The following is a 17,879-nucleotide window of genomic DNA, read 5'->3' on the forward strand; positions in this document are numbered from 1 at the left end:
AGCAAAGAATGTGATCTTTTATACTAATGCTCCAAGGGTTTTAGAAATAAGTTAATTTAGTAAAATTGATTCGATTTTTTTGTGATAAATAGTACTTGCTATAAATAATTCCTTGAAAGGTAAAAATATTTTAACAGTGCAAAACATGAGACTCGATTACTGGTCAACTATAGATTAAATATTATCATTCTTCATTCAATGTACACCTGATAGTACCTGACATTTTAGTTATACTTCCACAAGGCAGGGTGGTTTAATAATATTGGTCAGGATTATTGTTCTTTCTCTGTATAACACTTCTTTACTGGCTACTCCAGTACTTGCTAAGCTGTTGGATAACAAATGGAAAAATATCACATCACAGGCAATATTTATCTACTGAGCAGGCAAAACAAGAAAATGGAACCCAGGCTTCGCATCCTCTAGTGTTACTCAATCAAGGCAAATTATTTATTGTCTTCTGCCCAGGAGGTCCCATGGGGCATGAAATATTGATTTAGGAATTTGCTGGGCATGAATGACTGTGTGTTGCAATTGTGTTCTTTTTTTTAATCCCTTGATAATATATGGTAAATTGTTTCTATATATGCTGTGATGAGGCTGAATAACAAATTAAACCTGGCTATTTAATACACATGAAATGTAAACACTAAACTCTTCATACTAACTTAGGGCTATAAAAGGTCACCCCATGGTGTGCAGGATTGCACAATGCACTGTTCACATCCTTGTCTAGAGTCATCTCTTCCTTCATCTCACAATGGCATGGCCCCTGCTGCATCCCCTAGGTCCCGATTCCAACTTCCCAAGTGGAATTGGGAGAGCCGGAGTGTTCTTTATGGTTCACTTGGGGATTCTCAAAGCCAGGACTTTGGGTGGGAGGTTCTAGATATTGGGAAGGAGCTAAAGCTGGGCTAAGAGGGAATTTGTGGCGAAGAGGAGTAGCTATTCATGACCCAAGCGGCAGAAAATGAGTCTGGAGCAACTGTAAAGCAAAAAGCCAAGAAGCAGGAAGGATGGCAACATGCAAAGTTATTTCATCAGTGGAAAATCTTTGTTTTGTACCATTCTATAGGTCCATGTAATACCCAATATTAAAAGTGAGGGCCACACATTAATGCATGGCATCAGTATCTATTTGTTTGTTTGATTTACTTATTGGTACTTCTCATGTAAGAAACAGCACAGCAGTTATGATGAAGACTCTGGAATCAGATGACCTGGGTTTTAAGCCAGCCTCTGCTACTTTCTAAGAATGAGATTTTAACCAAATCATTTAACCTCCTTTGGCCTCAGCTCCTCATCTCTAAAAAGACTATAAAGTGTCTCCTTTGAAGAGAGCTGGCCTGAGAATGGAGACCACACTGAGGAACAGATAGAGCCAAGAGCTGGACAGAACTAGCTGGCGCCTGAGAACATGGTTTGAGTTCCTGCTTTCAACCTTGCCTCAATGGAGTGCCCTCTGGATCTTCTGATTTTATGAGGTGATCAATTCTGTCTTTGGTTTATTTAAATGTAAATTAGTTTGTATTGGATTTACAACCAAATTACAGCGGACTTGGTTTACATGATCCTCTTGGTTGCCACTGACCTTCTATACGTAGAAGACAACCAATATATACTTACTGAATGTATGAATGAACTAAAATTTATTTTTTTAAAAAAACCTCTTGAAACCCATGAATTTAATCTCCCGTGCATTATCGTACCATCCTAGGCAATTCAAGTTCAATTTAAGTGTGTCCACATAGGAGCACATCCTTCTGTAGAGAAACACATGATGCAGCCCTGAGGGTCTTGCTAGATGAACTGAATGGCTAAGAAAACTGCAGGGAGAGACCAGAGATTGAGCTCAGAAGACCTGAGTTCTTTTCAACAGAACTAACACCATGGTCTGCTCAGTCTCTTGACCTCTCTGAGCACCATTCTTGATGCACAAGATGAGAAGAATAATATCTACCCGTAGGGTAGTTGTTAAGCTCAAAGGAGCTCATTTACATGAGAGCTAAGAATGAAACAAATGTAGTTTGTTGGCTTCCCCCACATATTCCCATTTCAATTGGTGATGGATACACACCTGCCAAATCATGAGCCTAAAGGTGTTAACTTTTTTTTTCCTAATAAAATGCACAACGGTAGTCGCATTCCAGAAGGCTATGTGTCAACACACGCGATCATATCTGGGTCTTGGGTGTGACCTTTGGCCGAATACTCAGTGTCCTCGAGGGTCTGTAAAAGGAAAGGGTTCCACTGGCGCGTTCTCTCCAAGGTTCCCTTCAGCTCTGCTATCCCAGGGCTCCTGAGGGCAGCGGCAAGGGCTGTGCTTAAGGCGAGTTCCTAACAGGCCCTCGGGCCACTCCTGCATCTCAGCACCTGGCAGCCTCCCCCCTTGGGTGTTTTTGGTGGGCGTGACTAGAAGCACCTGCTCCTGGGCCCTTTTTGCATCTTGCTGCAGTCCCCTCCTGTGAAGGGCGCCGCTTTGCAGTTTCCTCGCTCTTCCCTCGGGTGTTCTTTCTGAGATCCGGTTTCAATCCTCGAGTGTGTAGACCTCGGGTCCCCTTACAACTCTCCAGAGCTCCGTGTGCATGCGTGCGAGAGGGAGAGAGCCAGGGAGAGACCCAGGTGACGAGACGAGGCTCCCAGGCTCCAGTTACTGGCCCGCAGGGCCGGGGCACGGCGTCGCCCAGCATGCGGCGGGGCCCGGGAGCGCCGCGGCCCCTTTAAGAGCCGGGCCCAGGCCGTCCCCGGGACCGCGGGAGCCCAGAGCGCGGGCGCCGCGGAGGAGTTGGGAGCCGGCGCAAAAGTTTCCTCCCAACTCCGGCCCCGTGCGCCGCCGCCGCCGCCGCCCACTCCAGCCCCCGGCCTGGGGCCGGCCCAGCCACCGCCGCCAGGGCCAGGGCCAGGGCCAGGGCCAGGGCCAGCGACAGGGCAGGGCCGGCAGTTTCGCTTTGGTGGGCGCGGAGCAGCCGCCTGGGCCGGGCAGGAGTAGGAGCGGGAGGAGGAGGAGGAGGAACCGGGCCGCGGAGCTGCCGCGTCCAGGGCGGCCGGGCACCTGGGAGGTAAACCCTTTGCGCGGCCGCCCCTCCCCGATTCCCGCCACCTGCCGCCTGGCCAGGTGGAAGGGGCGCTGCCGCGAGCCTCCGGGCCTCAGGGTGTTCCGGGGAGCGGCGCCTCGGGTCTCCGGGCCCACCCGCCCTGGGCGTCCTCCGAGAGTGGGGGCTGCGCCCGCGGGGTCAGACACCTGTTCGGCCCGGTCGCCGGGGGCCAGGATGAAAGTGACCGTGTGCTTTGGCAGGACGGGCATCGTGGTGCCCTGCAAGGAGGGCCAGCTGCGCGTCGGCGAGCTCACCCAGCAGGCGTTGCAGCGGTACCTGAAGACCCGGGAGAAGGTGAGCGCGGCGCGGAGGAGGGGGGCGCGGCTGCAGCCAAGGCACCTGCCAGGTGCGACCCGGTGGCGACACTCGGGATGCAGAAAACCCAGGGGATTATGGGGCATTGCCTGTAGCTGCAGCTGTTGTCTATTGCTAATTAATATCAGTGATCTGGGTGTCTGGGTATTTGTGGGCCTTGAGCTCCGAGGGTCGTGGGTGGACCGGCAGCATTGGAATCTCTTGGGAGCTCCTTAGAACTGCACAATATGGGGACTCACTCCAAACCCACCGACTCAGGATACGCTCTTTAACGAGATCCCCAGGTGATTGGAATGCCCACTGAAGTTTGAGAACCACTGGTTTAGAACTTGTTTGAGGGAACGTCTTAAAAGGTGCTGCTCACCTAAGTGATTTTTGACCCATTAAGGCCCGCCTCGCTTAGGCTCCTTGGAGTTAGAAAGTTGATTGTGCAAGTGACACATACTCGGAAGTTACAAATGATGGGGCCTTTGGAGTTTCAGCCTTGTGAGCTGCCCTGTCTCAGTGACTTGGGCAGGAACTCAGGTGGGAGAATGCTGTTTGCTTAGCCAACCTGTCTACATTTTGAGTGTTTTCAGTTTAATGTCACAGATTCTATGAGCAGTTACTATGTGTATGGGCTGTTGTCAGGTCCTGAGTGACTATTAAAATGAGAAAGACGTTGCTAGCTCTGTAGCTGAAGTCAGGAACAAGTATAAATTAAGTGACAATTTTTTTTTAACTGTGCAATACATGTTGACAAAATATCTGGCACTAGAACTTATGCCAAGTATTTGGGTAACATTGGGCCTCTAGGACTTCCTCAGTGAAATTTTTAAATGAAGGCATTGAATAACCTTTTAATTTTTTAAATCTTCACATGGAACATTTTGTATGTCCCAAATCCTCCTCAAACAGGGCAAGTCACAAATTCTTGTTTTAGCGGCCAATGGTTCTTTTAATAGTTGGTCTCATGCCATGTGACTAAAATAGTGGGTTGGTCAATCTAGTGACGGAAAAATGTAAGTTTTAATTGCTTTTAACTTCTTATCGGTTATCCAAAGCATAAAAGTAATTGTTTCTTACAAGTATATAGCTTAGGGGTTTAAGAAAATACTTGCACCTTCTTTGCCTCCATTAAGAATTACTATACAGAAAAAAAATTCAGCTCTGGACAAATACATGTGCATATTGCTTTGGATACTCAAGAACTGGAGGAGAGTACAATGAAAGGTCTATTAATATATTAAATATAACCCCTAAAGATGAACTCTTTACTGATGGAATTGAGGTAGAGGAGGGAAAAAATTAAAGTGGTTTATAAAGCTGTGTGAAAATCTACTGCAGTGTTGTGTGTGTGTGTGCGCGTGCATATGTGTTTGCCATTGTTAAAATAGTGTTTGCTGTTTAAATCATATAATTCAGTTAACTGAGATTTAAACAAGTAACTAATTGTCTATTAATTCATATTTCACTATTGAAAGTGAGCTAAGATTAATAGTAACAACATTACTCCAGACAGATTATTGAAATAGATCTCATTAAAGGATTGTCTTGCCAAATTGAAATTACTTTTTAACTATTAAATAATTTATGCCCTCAAATCTTGTGTATTTAGAATTTTAGTACAGGGGCTATCCAAGTAAGATATAAACTACAAGCTTGTAAATAACATGAAGAGAACTAACCAGCTGATACTTAGTGCACTATAATTTGATCTTAAAAGGTGTTAAAAAGCTATTGACATTCTGGAATGGAAACGTAACTTACAATATCACAGAACAATGTAGTCGCATTGATCAGTTTACTATTATTACCAGACGTATTTTTCTGTTTACATTTATATATTAGTGAATGTGACATTTAAAGGTCACCTGCAGCATATAAATCCTTCCTCTTTTTTTTGCTTTTAAAATTTCATTTTAAGAAGTAGTAAGTGATGATTTTTCCCCTCCCCAAGTATTCTCCCATAGTTTCATTTTAAATAATATTGTAATCATAACAAGATTTAACTAATATTAAATGGTATTCATAATGGCACTAAAAGGTCAATAAATACTCTAACAAATTCCATGCTTTTATTCATTTTTTTAAATGAGAAAAGGCCAGAAATGTCAAAATTCAATTTGAAAAACAATGTGTAATAAATTCACTTTCTGTAAATCAGTGAAAGACATCTAAAAGGTTTGTATCCCTGGACCGCAAGGTTTTAAGCCCTGCACTTCGTAATAATCATCCCACTAACAAATAACATGTATTGTGCTTATGCTGTGCAGGCCCTGTTTTAGGAACTTTATGCTTATGACTTATTTCTCCCAACAATGTTAGGAGGTAGGTACTATTATTATCCCCATTTTACAAATCAGGGGAAAAAGAGACACTGAGACATGACAAGTAAGTGGTAGATTTGGGTTTAGAAACCAGGAACTGTGTCTCTAGATGTTTGCTCTCAGCCATTAACTGCATAGCCTACTACTATATATGTTGTTATGAATTGGAATTTATCCATATTATTTGTTTTTTAATGCTTGATTTAAAAAGACGTTTCTATCTACTAACTGCTATATCACATCAACCTAAAAATAGCAATTTTGCTTCTGGAATAGTGATGGGACATCCACAAGTTTCTCTTAATTATATATTTTATGAGGTCTACATGTGGAAAATCTAGTTTCTGAGGCAAATATTGTAGGATTTGCAAATCAACTATGAAAAATATTCCTCAGTCTAACTACAAGTGGGAAAATGGGCAAGATATTAGACATCCAGATGGCAAGTGCCATAAAGAACCAAATTTAGTGGGAACATGAATGTAAAGTAAGTCCATTATTTTCTGAGGCACTGAGTAATGTAGATGGGAGAAAGACAGGTTTCAAGATTGAGGATGGAAATGGTGGTTTCTAAAGTTTGGAAAGTAAGCGAAGTCCAAGGATGCCATTCTAGATTTCGTGGACAGCATGTGAGAAGTCACCACTACCTGTTGAGAACAAAGAAAACGTATTTGTGGAATGTTGGGAGCCCCCTGAATCAACATCAGATAAGGCCAGAGGTTGGTGCGATCCTGAAGATACAGGGGGAGTTTTGGGAAGGCTTTGATTATGCCCTGAAGTCTGGGCCTTTGAGATTCCTGCCGCCATTTGATGAACTCCATTGGAAACGTGGTGGACTGAGAGGTGAGAACTGTGGGATTGCTTATCTCCAACTCCTGACACTTTATCAGTGTCCCAGCCTCCAAATCCAATTTAGTGAAGTTGTTAGTGGAAAAGTGATTGTCTTCTTACGTGCTCATGGTGGGGATCATTGAGTAATTAGTTAAATTTATCATCAAAATTATGTGTCACAGGTGAATGGGTAATTGAGCTATATCCTGCAGGGACTCTCAACCCTGGCTGTACTTCAGTCACCTCTAATTTTCACATTAAACATTTTAAACATTACAAATACCTGTGTCCCTTCCCCCGAGATTCTCATTCATTGGGTTAGGAGTGGGTCCTGGGCATAGGTATTTTAAAAAGCACTCCAGGTGATTCTAATGCCCAGCCAAGGTTGAGAATCACTAATCTTTTCGTATTGCTGAACTCATTGGATTTTAAACTCTTTTGATGGCAGATACTGTGTCTTAGATATCTACACACCAATCTGTTATTAAGCAACAGAATAAGCACAATACATGTTATTTGTTAGTGGGATGATTATTACGAAGTGCAGGGCTTAAAACTTTGCTGTCCAGGGATTCAAACCTTTTAAGTGTCTTTCACTGATTTACAGAAAGTGAATTTATTACACATTGTTTTTCAAATTGAATTTTGACATTTCTGGTCTTTTCTCATTAAAAAAAAAAAGAAACAAACGAATAAAAGCATGGAATTTGTTAGAGGACCTTTTAGTGCCATTAGGAATACTCCTACTCCTACCCTGTACTCCTAACCTTGAAGAATTCTTCCTATAGAAGGTGCTCAAATAATTGCTTAAAGTGAACATTCATTTTATATAGACAATTGTCCCTTAGTATCCACAGGGGATTGGTTCCAGGACTTCCCTTGGATACCAAAATCTGCAGATGCTCAAGTTCCTGATATAAAATGCTGCAGTGTTTGCATGTAATCTACACACATCCTCCTGTATACTTTAAGTCATCTCTAGATTATTTATAATACCTAATACAATGTAAAAGCTATTTAAACAATTATTATACTATACTGTTTAGGGAATAGTGACAAGAAAATTGTGTGTATGTGTTAAGTACAGATAGTTTTTTTTCTGAATATTTTTGATTTGTGGTTGGTTGAATCCGCAGATGCAGGATGCATGGATGCGGAGGGCCAACTGTGTGTGTGTGTGTGTGTGTGTGTGTGTGTGTGTGTGTATTCACTGAGGACGAAGTGAATAAGGGAAAGACTTGTCTGGTAATGAGGATGTATAGTGTGTTCGGGGTTGGAATGAATGAGAAATAAGAGCATTGAATTCGTGGGATAGCGGGCATGCTGGAATTTACAAAGGCCAATTTGGAGATCTGACCGTATATATGAGTACACCCTTTTTTAAAAAGGAAAAATTATATTTGATAGGATTTTCAAGATGAATCTTTTCTGTATTCAGATATTTTGAATAATATATTTGTTTTACAAGTTGAGGCAGCTTCCCAGAACTGGGAATAGTCTGATTAGACTAACAATTCCATTCCCTGATTAACTGTGGGATCAGAATCTAAGAGAATTTGTGTAGTAAGAAGAATCTGGTATGATAATGTGTGGGAGTAGCCTGGAGGAATAGGCTAGAACTCTTGAATTTCTAAACTTTTCAGGCTTTGATGCCTTGTTACCTAAATAGATTTTAAGGTTGTTGTATACATAAGCTAGGCCCAGACTGGATTCCTCAAATGCTTTTCAATTGATTGGGCACTGACTTACTTGAGTGCTTTATTTCCTATTCAGACCTCACTTCTTTACAGCATGTGGACAGAACTGACTCGCCATCAGTATTACACATGCTTCCAACTTGGTTTTGGTTCTGCTACTCAGCTTGCATTGAGCAGCTTCTAAGTTTGCAAACAGAGGGCTCGTGGGGCCTGCTGTGACCCACAGACATATTTTTGTAGGTCTGCTCAGTGTTCTATTTTGACTTAGTTGTCAGCGTTTAAATATTTTGAGATTTCATGCAAAACTCCAGATTCCTATCTTCTTTGGGGGAAAAGCAAATCGGAAGCTCTGACAATGCTGGGCTTTACTTTCCCACATAGCAACCATCAATTGGAGCTGAGACACCTCTGTTCTCTTTAGAAAGAATTATTAATGCTCCAGTCTCCATTATTGCTTCCCTGACAGTGAGGATAAGTTATTGTCATCATGCTTGACTATTTTTACTCTGTGCTTATTTTCTCACTTATGACCTTAATTCATGGTTGCTATTTGGCCTGCTGGTGGGCATTTGAGTTTGTGCTCCTGGATCTTCTCTCCCCTCCCTCCTCTTTCTCTTTCCCTCCCTCTCACACACACATCCCCACACACCCTCTGTGTATAATCCATGCACATAAGGTTTGCTGAACCGGGTTTGGCTGGTTATCTGAGCTGAGTTAATTGCCCTGTGCGTGATTGGGAGCCACAGTCCTGATTTGTAGCTTGAGGCCCTGTGCTTAATCAAGTGGCTTAACCAGGAATTCATTCCCAGGGTGTTCTGTGCCACAGATTCCCTTTGAGGAAGTTGGGCAAATGGTAATGTTGTCAGATTTTTGTGAGACTGTTTTCTGAGTGGACTGTTAAAAACATCTGAGGAGTGTGTTAAACATTCAGAACCTTGGGCCTCTCTTGGAAAATCTAAAGCAATGTAGTGCAATAGAACTTTCTGGGATGAAGAGATGTTCTAGATCTACATCTTTCAAGAGGGCAGCCACTAGACACATGTGGTTGTTAAGTATTTGAAATGTGCCTAGTGCAACTGAGGAACTGAATTTTAAATTTTACTCTAAATGTAAATCACCACAAATGACTTGCCTTAGTGGACAGTTCAGATCCAATGCTCTTCTGATGGGTTCTGTCAGCTGCTTTTGAAAACTACTGGCTTAAAGACCAGATCCCAGGCAGTCCTTAGCTTGATGTTGCTACTCAGTTCTGTTGAGACCTTTGCCATCAGATAGGGATCTTCAGCTGCTCTTTGGTATCCACAGGTGGTAGAGAGAGCCCTTAAACCTTAAATGCCTCACCTAGACACTAGCACAAAAACTAGCTGCGTTGGAGAGTAAGCCCAGGCCGGCCTCAGTTTATACCTTTGGTGCAACAGGCTGAGGATGTACATCCTCTGTCTCTGGTACTGGGCAGAGAGTGGGCCAAGAAGGAGCAGTGAACAAAAATCTGGGCCATTTTTAGTGAGATTTAGATGCTTCTCGACTGATAGAAATACTAAACATCTTCAGTTTAATTAAGTCCTAGCTATTTATCCTTGTTTTTATTGCATTTGCTTTTGGGTTCTTGGTCATGAAATCCTTGCCTAAGCCAATGTCTAGGAGGGTTTTTCCAATGTTATCTTACAGAATTTTATAGTTTCAGGTCTTAGATTTAAATCCTTGACCCATTTTGAGTTGATTTTTGTATAAGGTGAGAGATGAGGATCCAGCTTCGTTCTCCTACATGTGGCTTGCCAGTTATCCCAGCACCATTTGTTGAATAGGGTGTCCTTTCCCCACTTAATGTTTTCGTTTGCTTTGTTGAAAATCAGTTGGCTGTAAGTATTTGGGTTCTCTATTTCTGTTCCAGTGGTCTATGGGCCTATTTTTATACTAGTACCATGCTGTTTGCTGACTGTGGTCTTATAGTATAGTTTGAAATCAGAGCTTTTCCTTGGCAAAAGGAACAGTCAGCAGTGTAAACAGACAGCCCACAGAGTGGGAGAAAATTTTCACAATCTATACATCTGACAAAGGACCAATATCCAGAATCTACAATGAACTCAAACAAATTAGCAAGGAAAATAACCAAACAATCCCATCAAAAAGAGGGCTAAGGACATGAATAGACAATTCTCAAAAGAAGGTGTAGAAATGGCCAACAAACATGAAAAAATGCTCAACATCACTGATGATCAGGGAAATGCAAATCAAAATCACAATGCGATACCACCTTACTCCTGCAAGAATGGCCATCATCAAAAAATTAAAAAAAAATAGGTGTTGGTGTGGATGTGGTGAACAGTGAACACTTCTACACTGCTGATGGGAATGTAAACTAGTACAACCACTATGAAAAACAGTGTGGAGATTCCTTAAAGAACTAAAAGTAGAACTACCATTTGATCCAGCAATCCCACTACTGGGTATCTACCCAGAGGAAAATAAGTCATTATACGAAAAAGATACTTGCACATGCATGTTTAGCAGCACACTTTGCAACTGCAAAAGCATGGAACCAAACGCCCATCAGTCAATGAGTGGGTAAAGAATCCGTGGTGTGTGTGTGTCTGTGTGTGTGTGTGTGTATAAAGGAATATGCCTCAGCCATTAAAAAAAAGAGTGAATTAATGGCATTTGCAGCAACCTGGATGAGATTGGAGACTATTATGGCAAGTGAAGTAACTCAGGAATGGAAACCCAAACATTGTACTCACTGACACAAAGGACTTCAGGGACTCAGGGAGAAAGGGTGGGAAGGGCATGAGGGATAAAAGACCACAAATTGGGTGCCGTGCATACTGCTCGAGTGATGGATGCACCAAAATCTCACAAATCATCACTGAAGAACTTATTCATGTAATGAATCACCACCTGTTCCCCAATAATTTATGGAAATGAAAAAAATTTTTAAAAATACTGAACCTCTTAAGCACATGCTTCCTGGAACCTACACTCTCCTGACTTTTTTCCTATCTATTGTCCATTCTCAGGCTCTTTGGTGGTTCCTTCTTTCCTCCTCTACCTCTTAGCACTACAGTACCCCAGGACTTAATTCTTAAATCTCCACCTGCATCTCTTTACTTACAGTAATATGGTTCCAAATACCATTGGGGTAGCTCCAGCCCAGGTCTCTTCCTTGAACTGCCAGCTCTATATACAGCTTTCTTGACCCTTTGCCTGGACATCTGGTAGGCATCTTTTACTTATAGCTTGACCCCAAATGAATTCCTAATCCCCAACTCCAAATCAAGTCCTCCTGCAATCTAAGCATGTCATTAAATGGCAAGGCCTTCTTTCTAGCTGTTCACCAGAAATGCTTGTCATCACCCTTGACCAACGTTTTTCTCTCATGATCCACATACAGTCAGTCTGCAAATCTGGTTGACTCTGCTCTCATACTAGATTTGGAATCTGACTACTTTTCAGTCTCTTTCCTGTTGGTATACTGGAGCTTGATTTTTATTATTTTTTTCTTTAGATAGACTTTAGTGTCTCCATTTCTGCCCCCAAGACTCCCACATTACTGTCTCTCCTTAACACAAAAGCTAGAGTGATAATTTAAAATTCTAGTCAGGTCATATCATTCTTCTACTGAAGATCTTCCGGTGGTGCACATCTCTCCTAAATGGCCTTGGAAGTGCTACATGATCTGACTATCTGTGCAGAAAAAAGTTAACGTAGCAGGCCTGAGACTGCTATCCTTAGAAAGCCCTGCTTGCGAAGCCGGGCCTTGGCTGGTGGCATCTAGAAAGTTAGATTTGTGGAGGGCTACCATCATTCCCTTATCAGAATGGCTCACTGTGCAAAACTGTTTCTGCAAACAACATGGCTTATGCCGAACACCTGCTCTTTTTCTGGGAGTCTGGAATTTTTGTACACGCTAAGCAGAAGGTGCCTATGTGATCAGTCTGCAGTAAAAACCTTGGGTGCTGAGTCACTAATGAGTGTTCCTGGTAGGCAACATTTCACACATGTGGTAAGAACTTACTGCTGGGGGAATTAAGCAAGTCCTCTCCACTAAGGGAAGACCCTTGGAAGCTTGTGCCTGGTTTCCTCCAGACTTCACTCTGAATGCTAGTTTCTTTTGCTGATTTGGCTTTATATCTTTTCACTAATAAATTATACCCACAAAGGGCCTGGCACCGTGGCTCACACCTGTAATCCTAGCACTTTGGGGGCCAAGATGGGCGAATCACCTGAGCTCAGGCGTTCAAGACCAGCCTGGGCAACTTGGTGAAACCCCGTCTCTACTAAAAATACAAAAATTAGCCAGACGTGGTGGCACACACCTGTAATCCCAGCTACTTGGGAGGCTGAGGCAGGAGAATCGCATGAACCTGGGAGTTGGAGATTGCAGTGAGCTGAGAGTGCATTACTGCACTCCAGCCTGGGCAACAGAGCGAGACGCTGTCTTAAAAAAAGTTTATATCCGTGAGTATGAGTGTATGCTGAGTTCCTTGAATTCTCTTGGTGAATCATAGAACCTGGAAGGTCTTGGGGACTCCAGCACCCTATCTTTTACCTCTCTGACCTCATCATCTACCACACAGCTGTCTCTTTTCCTACCTGAGTCATACTGATCTCTTGTCATGTTATTCAAGCGTGCCAGACAGACTCTTACCTCGTGCTGTTTTCTCTCTTCCTAAAATATTTTCTCTCAGTTATCCACCTATCTGCTTCTTTCATAGCTTCTGTCTTAAATAATTGTTTTCTTCTTCAGGAAGCCTTCCTGACTACCCTATTTATAATTATAACCTTCTGACCACCCTTTCTATTGCCCTTCCCTGATTTAGTTCTATCTACAGACCATATTCTTCCTACCATACCACTTATTTTAACTGTATTTCTTCTCTCCACCACTAGAATATTAACTTCAATAAAGGTAGAGATATTTGTCTCTTTTGTTCATTTCTGAACCCTCAGCTCCTAGAAGAGTACCAGGTCATAGTAGGGTATCAGTAAGTTCTTTTCAAAGAAGTAATTCTTTTACCATGCGTCCGTCACCACCTATTGCAGCTATCTCTTGTTGTATTACAAACTGTCACCAAAATGTAGTAGCTGAAAATACCACTCAACAACATGTTTGTGTAGGTCAGGAATTTGGACCAAGCACATGGGGGAAGTCTCTGTGTGATGTTTTCTAGGTCTGGAATGCTCAAGATGGCATCTTCACTCACATGTCTAGTGCCTCAGCTAGAATGGCTCTACTAGCTGTGAAGATAAAGCAGCCACTCTCTGGTTTTGATGAGTTTCATGGCCTCCTGGATGATAAGGCACACACGTGAATAAGCCAGTTTTGCTTTAGTGGTATGTTTGCGGGGATACAATATAGACAAATAATGCCCTTTGAAAGAGAAGACAGTGAAGCCGTTTTGAAAGATGATGAGGAATTTTCCAGGAGAAAAGTGAGATAAGACATTCTAGGTGGAGGGAAGAAAGTGGTTGAGGGAGTTGTGAAAAGTTGAGCATAGCCTGGAGAGGAGTGGGTGCACACACTAATTCGGACCAGATGGTGATGGTCCTTGGGTGCTGCCCTAAGGGATTTTCATGCTGTCTTAATGTAGCTCTCCATTTTATTACAAATATACTCACATTTTGCTTAATTTGCATGAGTTTAAAAATGTGTGTATAAATTTAAAATGGAGCATTTTCAGAAAATTGGGGAATAAATTACCTAACTTTGTAGAATGTCTGTTAAGGCCTCATCACTCGCTTGGTTATGCTGGTTTTCACATCTTCTCCTGCAAAACTGTTTTTAACAAAATTATCAAGATCTAGTAGCTAAAGGCCATGGTTACCTTTTACTTCTTGTTTTTGATGATGTCCCACCTTTTAAAACTCTCTACTCATGGGCTTTTCAGGATTTGTTGTTGTTGTTGTTGTTGAGACAGAGTCTCACCTAGGGGCTTTTCAGGATTTTTAAACATCTGTATTCTTTTAGTCTTCACAGATGCCCTCTCTACCATATTCTTGTATGTTGGTACACTGGGATTCTGGCCTTGTCCTCCATGGGATCTCATTCACCACATGGCTTCACCTACCCACAAATACACACTTCTAGCCCTGAACTTGCTCTAGACCCCAATATCTGCCTGCCTCTGGACTTCATTACCTGGATGTCCCACACACAATTCAAGCCCCCTCTATTCTCTGTGAATCTGCTTGCCCCATTCCTTGTAGCCTGTTACTGTGCACATGGCACCATCATTCACTTGGTTGTCTAATCCAAAAACCTGGATATCCTTCACACCTCCCTCATATTCCACCACATGTCCAGTTGCTCAGAAATTTCCTTTGATGCTTTGAAGTGATCTCTCTTGGATCTGCTTCCTCCTTATCGTCTCTGCATCCCAAGAACAGAGAGTAAGTCTTATTTATTTTCTTATCTCTGTTTTTAGCATAGTATTTGATATATAGTATAGATACTATAAATGCTTGCTAAACTATGTCAAATTCCACATTTTTAAAATAAAAATGAGAATGAGCTTGTAGTCAACATGGTGTTTGTAAGTTTGGGGTCTTTATATATGGTAGATATACATATTTTTAAATATAAATGCAACTTTTCTCTTGATTATCTTCAAATGCCTCAACATCTCCACATTTGCTGTAGGCAGTAGTTTAGTGGTCCATTATATCTGCCACACTGATTGTCTTAAATAACAGTTTCAAATTCTGACAGGTTGACTTGCTTCTTAGATTTTTCAGACTGAGTGCTCTGTAGTTCTGGATTTTCCGTGAAGCAACATGTTTTTGCTTCCTGCAGGTTTGTGTGATGCAGTCTCTTGTGTTTGAATAATGTTTGATTTTCAGCATTCATTAATTTCATGTTGATTTTAAAATTATCTGGATTATCACAATTTTGATGGATTCTTTATTTTTGACAGGCATGATATCTCTGTCTTAGGAGCTACTAAAATTGAGCCTGCCCCCTGTTGCTGGGCTCAACCATTTTGATTGCTGGACACTCATTTTTTGGATTGCAATGTGGTGGAATTGCAGGATATCAAGACAGGCCGGTTAAAAAGGTTTTCTCTCAATTTAGTCTCTATCAGATGCATTGCCAAGTATCTTCCAGATAAATGTATACTGCATTGCTCTTGTCTGCTGCCTCAAGTTGAGGATGTTAAACTCAACTTACAGGGACAGGTCAACTTACAGAGTTGTCCCTGTTTGCAGATGACATGATTGTATATTTAGAAAACCCCGTAATCTCCATAAGCTGATAAGCAACTTCAGCAAAGTCTGAGGATACAAAATCAGTCTTCAAAAATCACAAGCATTCCTATACACCAATAACAGACAAACAGCCAAATCATGAGTGAACTCCCATTCACAATTGCTAGAAAGAGAATACAATACCTAGGAATCCAACTTACAAGGGATGTGAAGGACCTCTTCAAGGAGAACTACAAAACACTGCTCAACAAAATCAAAGAGGACACAAACAAATGGAAGAACATTCCATGCTCATGGATAGGAAGAATCAATATTGTGAAAATGGCCATACTGCCCAAGGTAATTTATAGATTCAATGCTATCCCCATCAAGCTACCGAGGACTTTCTTCACAGAATTGGAAAAAACTACTTTAAAGTTCATATGGAACCAAAATGAGCCCTCATTGCCAAGTCAATCCTAAGCATAAAGAACAAAGCTGGAGGCATCATGCTACCTGATGTCAAACTATACTACAAGGCTACAGTAACCAAAACAGCATGGTACTGGTACCAAAACAGAGATACAGACCAATGGAATGGAACAGAGGCCTCAGAAATAACACCACACATCTATAACCATCTGATCTTTGACAAACCTGACAAAAACAAGAAATGGGGAAAGGATTCCCTATTTAATAAATGGTGCTGGGAAAATAGGCTAGTCATATGTAGAAAGCTGAAACTGGATCCCTTCCTTACACCTTATACAAAAATTAATTCAAGATGGATTAAAGACTTAAATGTTGGACCTAAAACCATAAAAGCCATAGAAGAAAACCTAGGCAATACCATTCAGGACATAGGCATGGGCAAGGACTTCATGACTAAAACACCAAAAGCAATGGCAACAAAAGCCAAAATTGACAAATGGGATCTAATTAAACTAAGCTTCTGCACAGCAAAAGAAACTACCATCAGAGTGAACAAGCAACCTACAGAATGGGAGAAAATTTTTGCAATCTACCCGTCTGACAAAGGGCTAATATCCAGAATCTACAAAGAACTTAAGCAAATTTACAAGAAAAAAACAACCCCATCAAAAAGTGGGCAGAGGATATGAACAGACACCTCTCAAAAGAAGACATTTATGCAGCCAACAGACACATGAAAAAGTGCTCATCATCACTGGCCATCAGAGAAATGCAAATCAAAACCACAATGAGATACTATCATCTCACACCAGTTAGAATGGCATCATTAAAAAGCCAGGAAACAACAGATGCTGGAGAGGATGTGGAGAAATAGGAATGCTTTTACATTGTTGGTGGGACTGTAAACTAGTTCAGTGGAAGACAGTGTGGCAATTCCTCAAGGATCTAGAGCTAGAAGTATCATTTGACCCAGCGATCCCATTACTGGGTATATACCCAAAGGATTATAAATCATGCTACTATAAAGACACATACACACGTATGTTTATTGCAGCACTATTCACAATAGCAAAGACTTGCAACCAACCCAAACGTCCATCAATGATAGACTGGATTAAGAAGATGTAGCACATATACACCATGGAATACTATGCAGCTGTAAAAAAGGATGAGTTCATGTTCTTTGCGGGGACATGGATGAAGCTGGAAACCATCATTCTGAGCAAACAATCACAAGGACAGAAAACCAAACACTGCAAGTTCTCACTCATAGGTGGAAATTGAACAATGAGAACACTTGGACACAGGGTGAAGAACATCAAACACTGGGGCCTGTCATGGGGTGGGGGGTGGGGGGTTGGGGGGAGGGATAGCATTGGGAGAAATACCTAATGTAAATGATGGGTTGATGGGTGCAGCAGACCAGCATGGCACATGTATACCTATGTAACGAGCCTGCATGTTGTGCACATGTACCCTAGAACTTAAAGTATAATAATAAAATGTTCCATGTACTCAGTGAGGTCTCAGTCAGACTTCCAATTAGGGGATCCTGTGTGAGGATTGCCTGTAACAATCTGATCATCTAAAAGTCACTTAAGTCACATGGAGGAAGATTTAGACAGTGGCTTTGGGTCAGTATTGTGTTTTCTGCTGAGGATATAGAGTAAAATAAGATACAGCTTCTGCCACCACTGGGCTTATAGATTTAACAGGCATAGAGGAGCATGGAAACAAACAGGGCATGGTATGATCAAGGGGCTTTGGGGCAAGGGGAGGTGGGGAAGTTGAGCAGGTTTCACTCCATGAGCTGTACCTTGCCAGGGGTTTGAAGGATGCATGGACAGTTGCCAGGGCAGTAGGAGTGGAAGATGGGGCAGGACATGAGGGAGGGGTGGGGGCAGCCTACCACTGTTTGAAGGTAAGCATGTATGTTTTGTTTGAAGGAGGAGGTTGGGGATAAGAGGATAGAATTGTGGGAAGTTTCTCCAGGACGGTTGTGGAAGGGGTAGTAGGGA

The 17,879-nt window shown here is 42.0% G+C and overlaps 1 protein-coding gene across 1 annotated transcript in view; it reads left to right on the forward strand.

The window, feature by feature from the left end:
• Positions 1 to 2,985: 2,985 nt before the first annotated feature.
• The window catches only part of PARD3B (par-3 family cell polarity regulator beta), a 1,081,037-nt gene continuing 1,066,143 nt past the window's right edge, over positions 2,986 to 17,879 (forward strand). The window contains exon 1 of the mRNA XM_030803127.1: positions 2,986 to 3,389. Coding sequence (XP_030658987.1) covers positions 3,270 to 3,389 — 120 coding nt within the window. The 5' untranslated portion in view covers positions 2,986 to 3,269. The remainder of the gene's footprint in view (positions 3,390 to 17,879) is intronic.

This window comes from Nomascus leucogenys, chromosome 22a, assembly GCF_006542625.1.
Source record: "Nomascus leucogenys isolate Asia chromosome 22a, Asia_NLE_v1, whole genome shotgun sequence".
NCBI lineage: Eukaryota > Metazoa > Chordata > Mammalia > Primates > Hylobatidae > Nomascus > Nomascus leucogenys.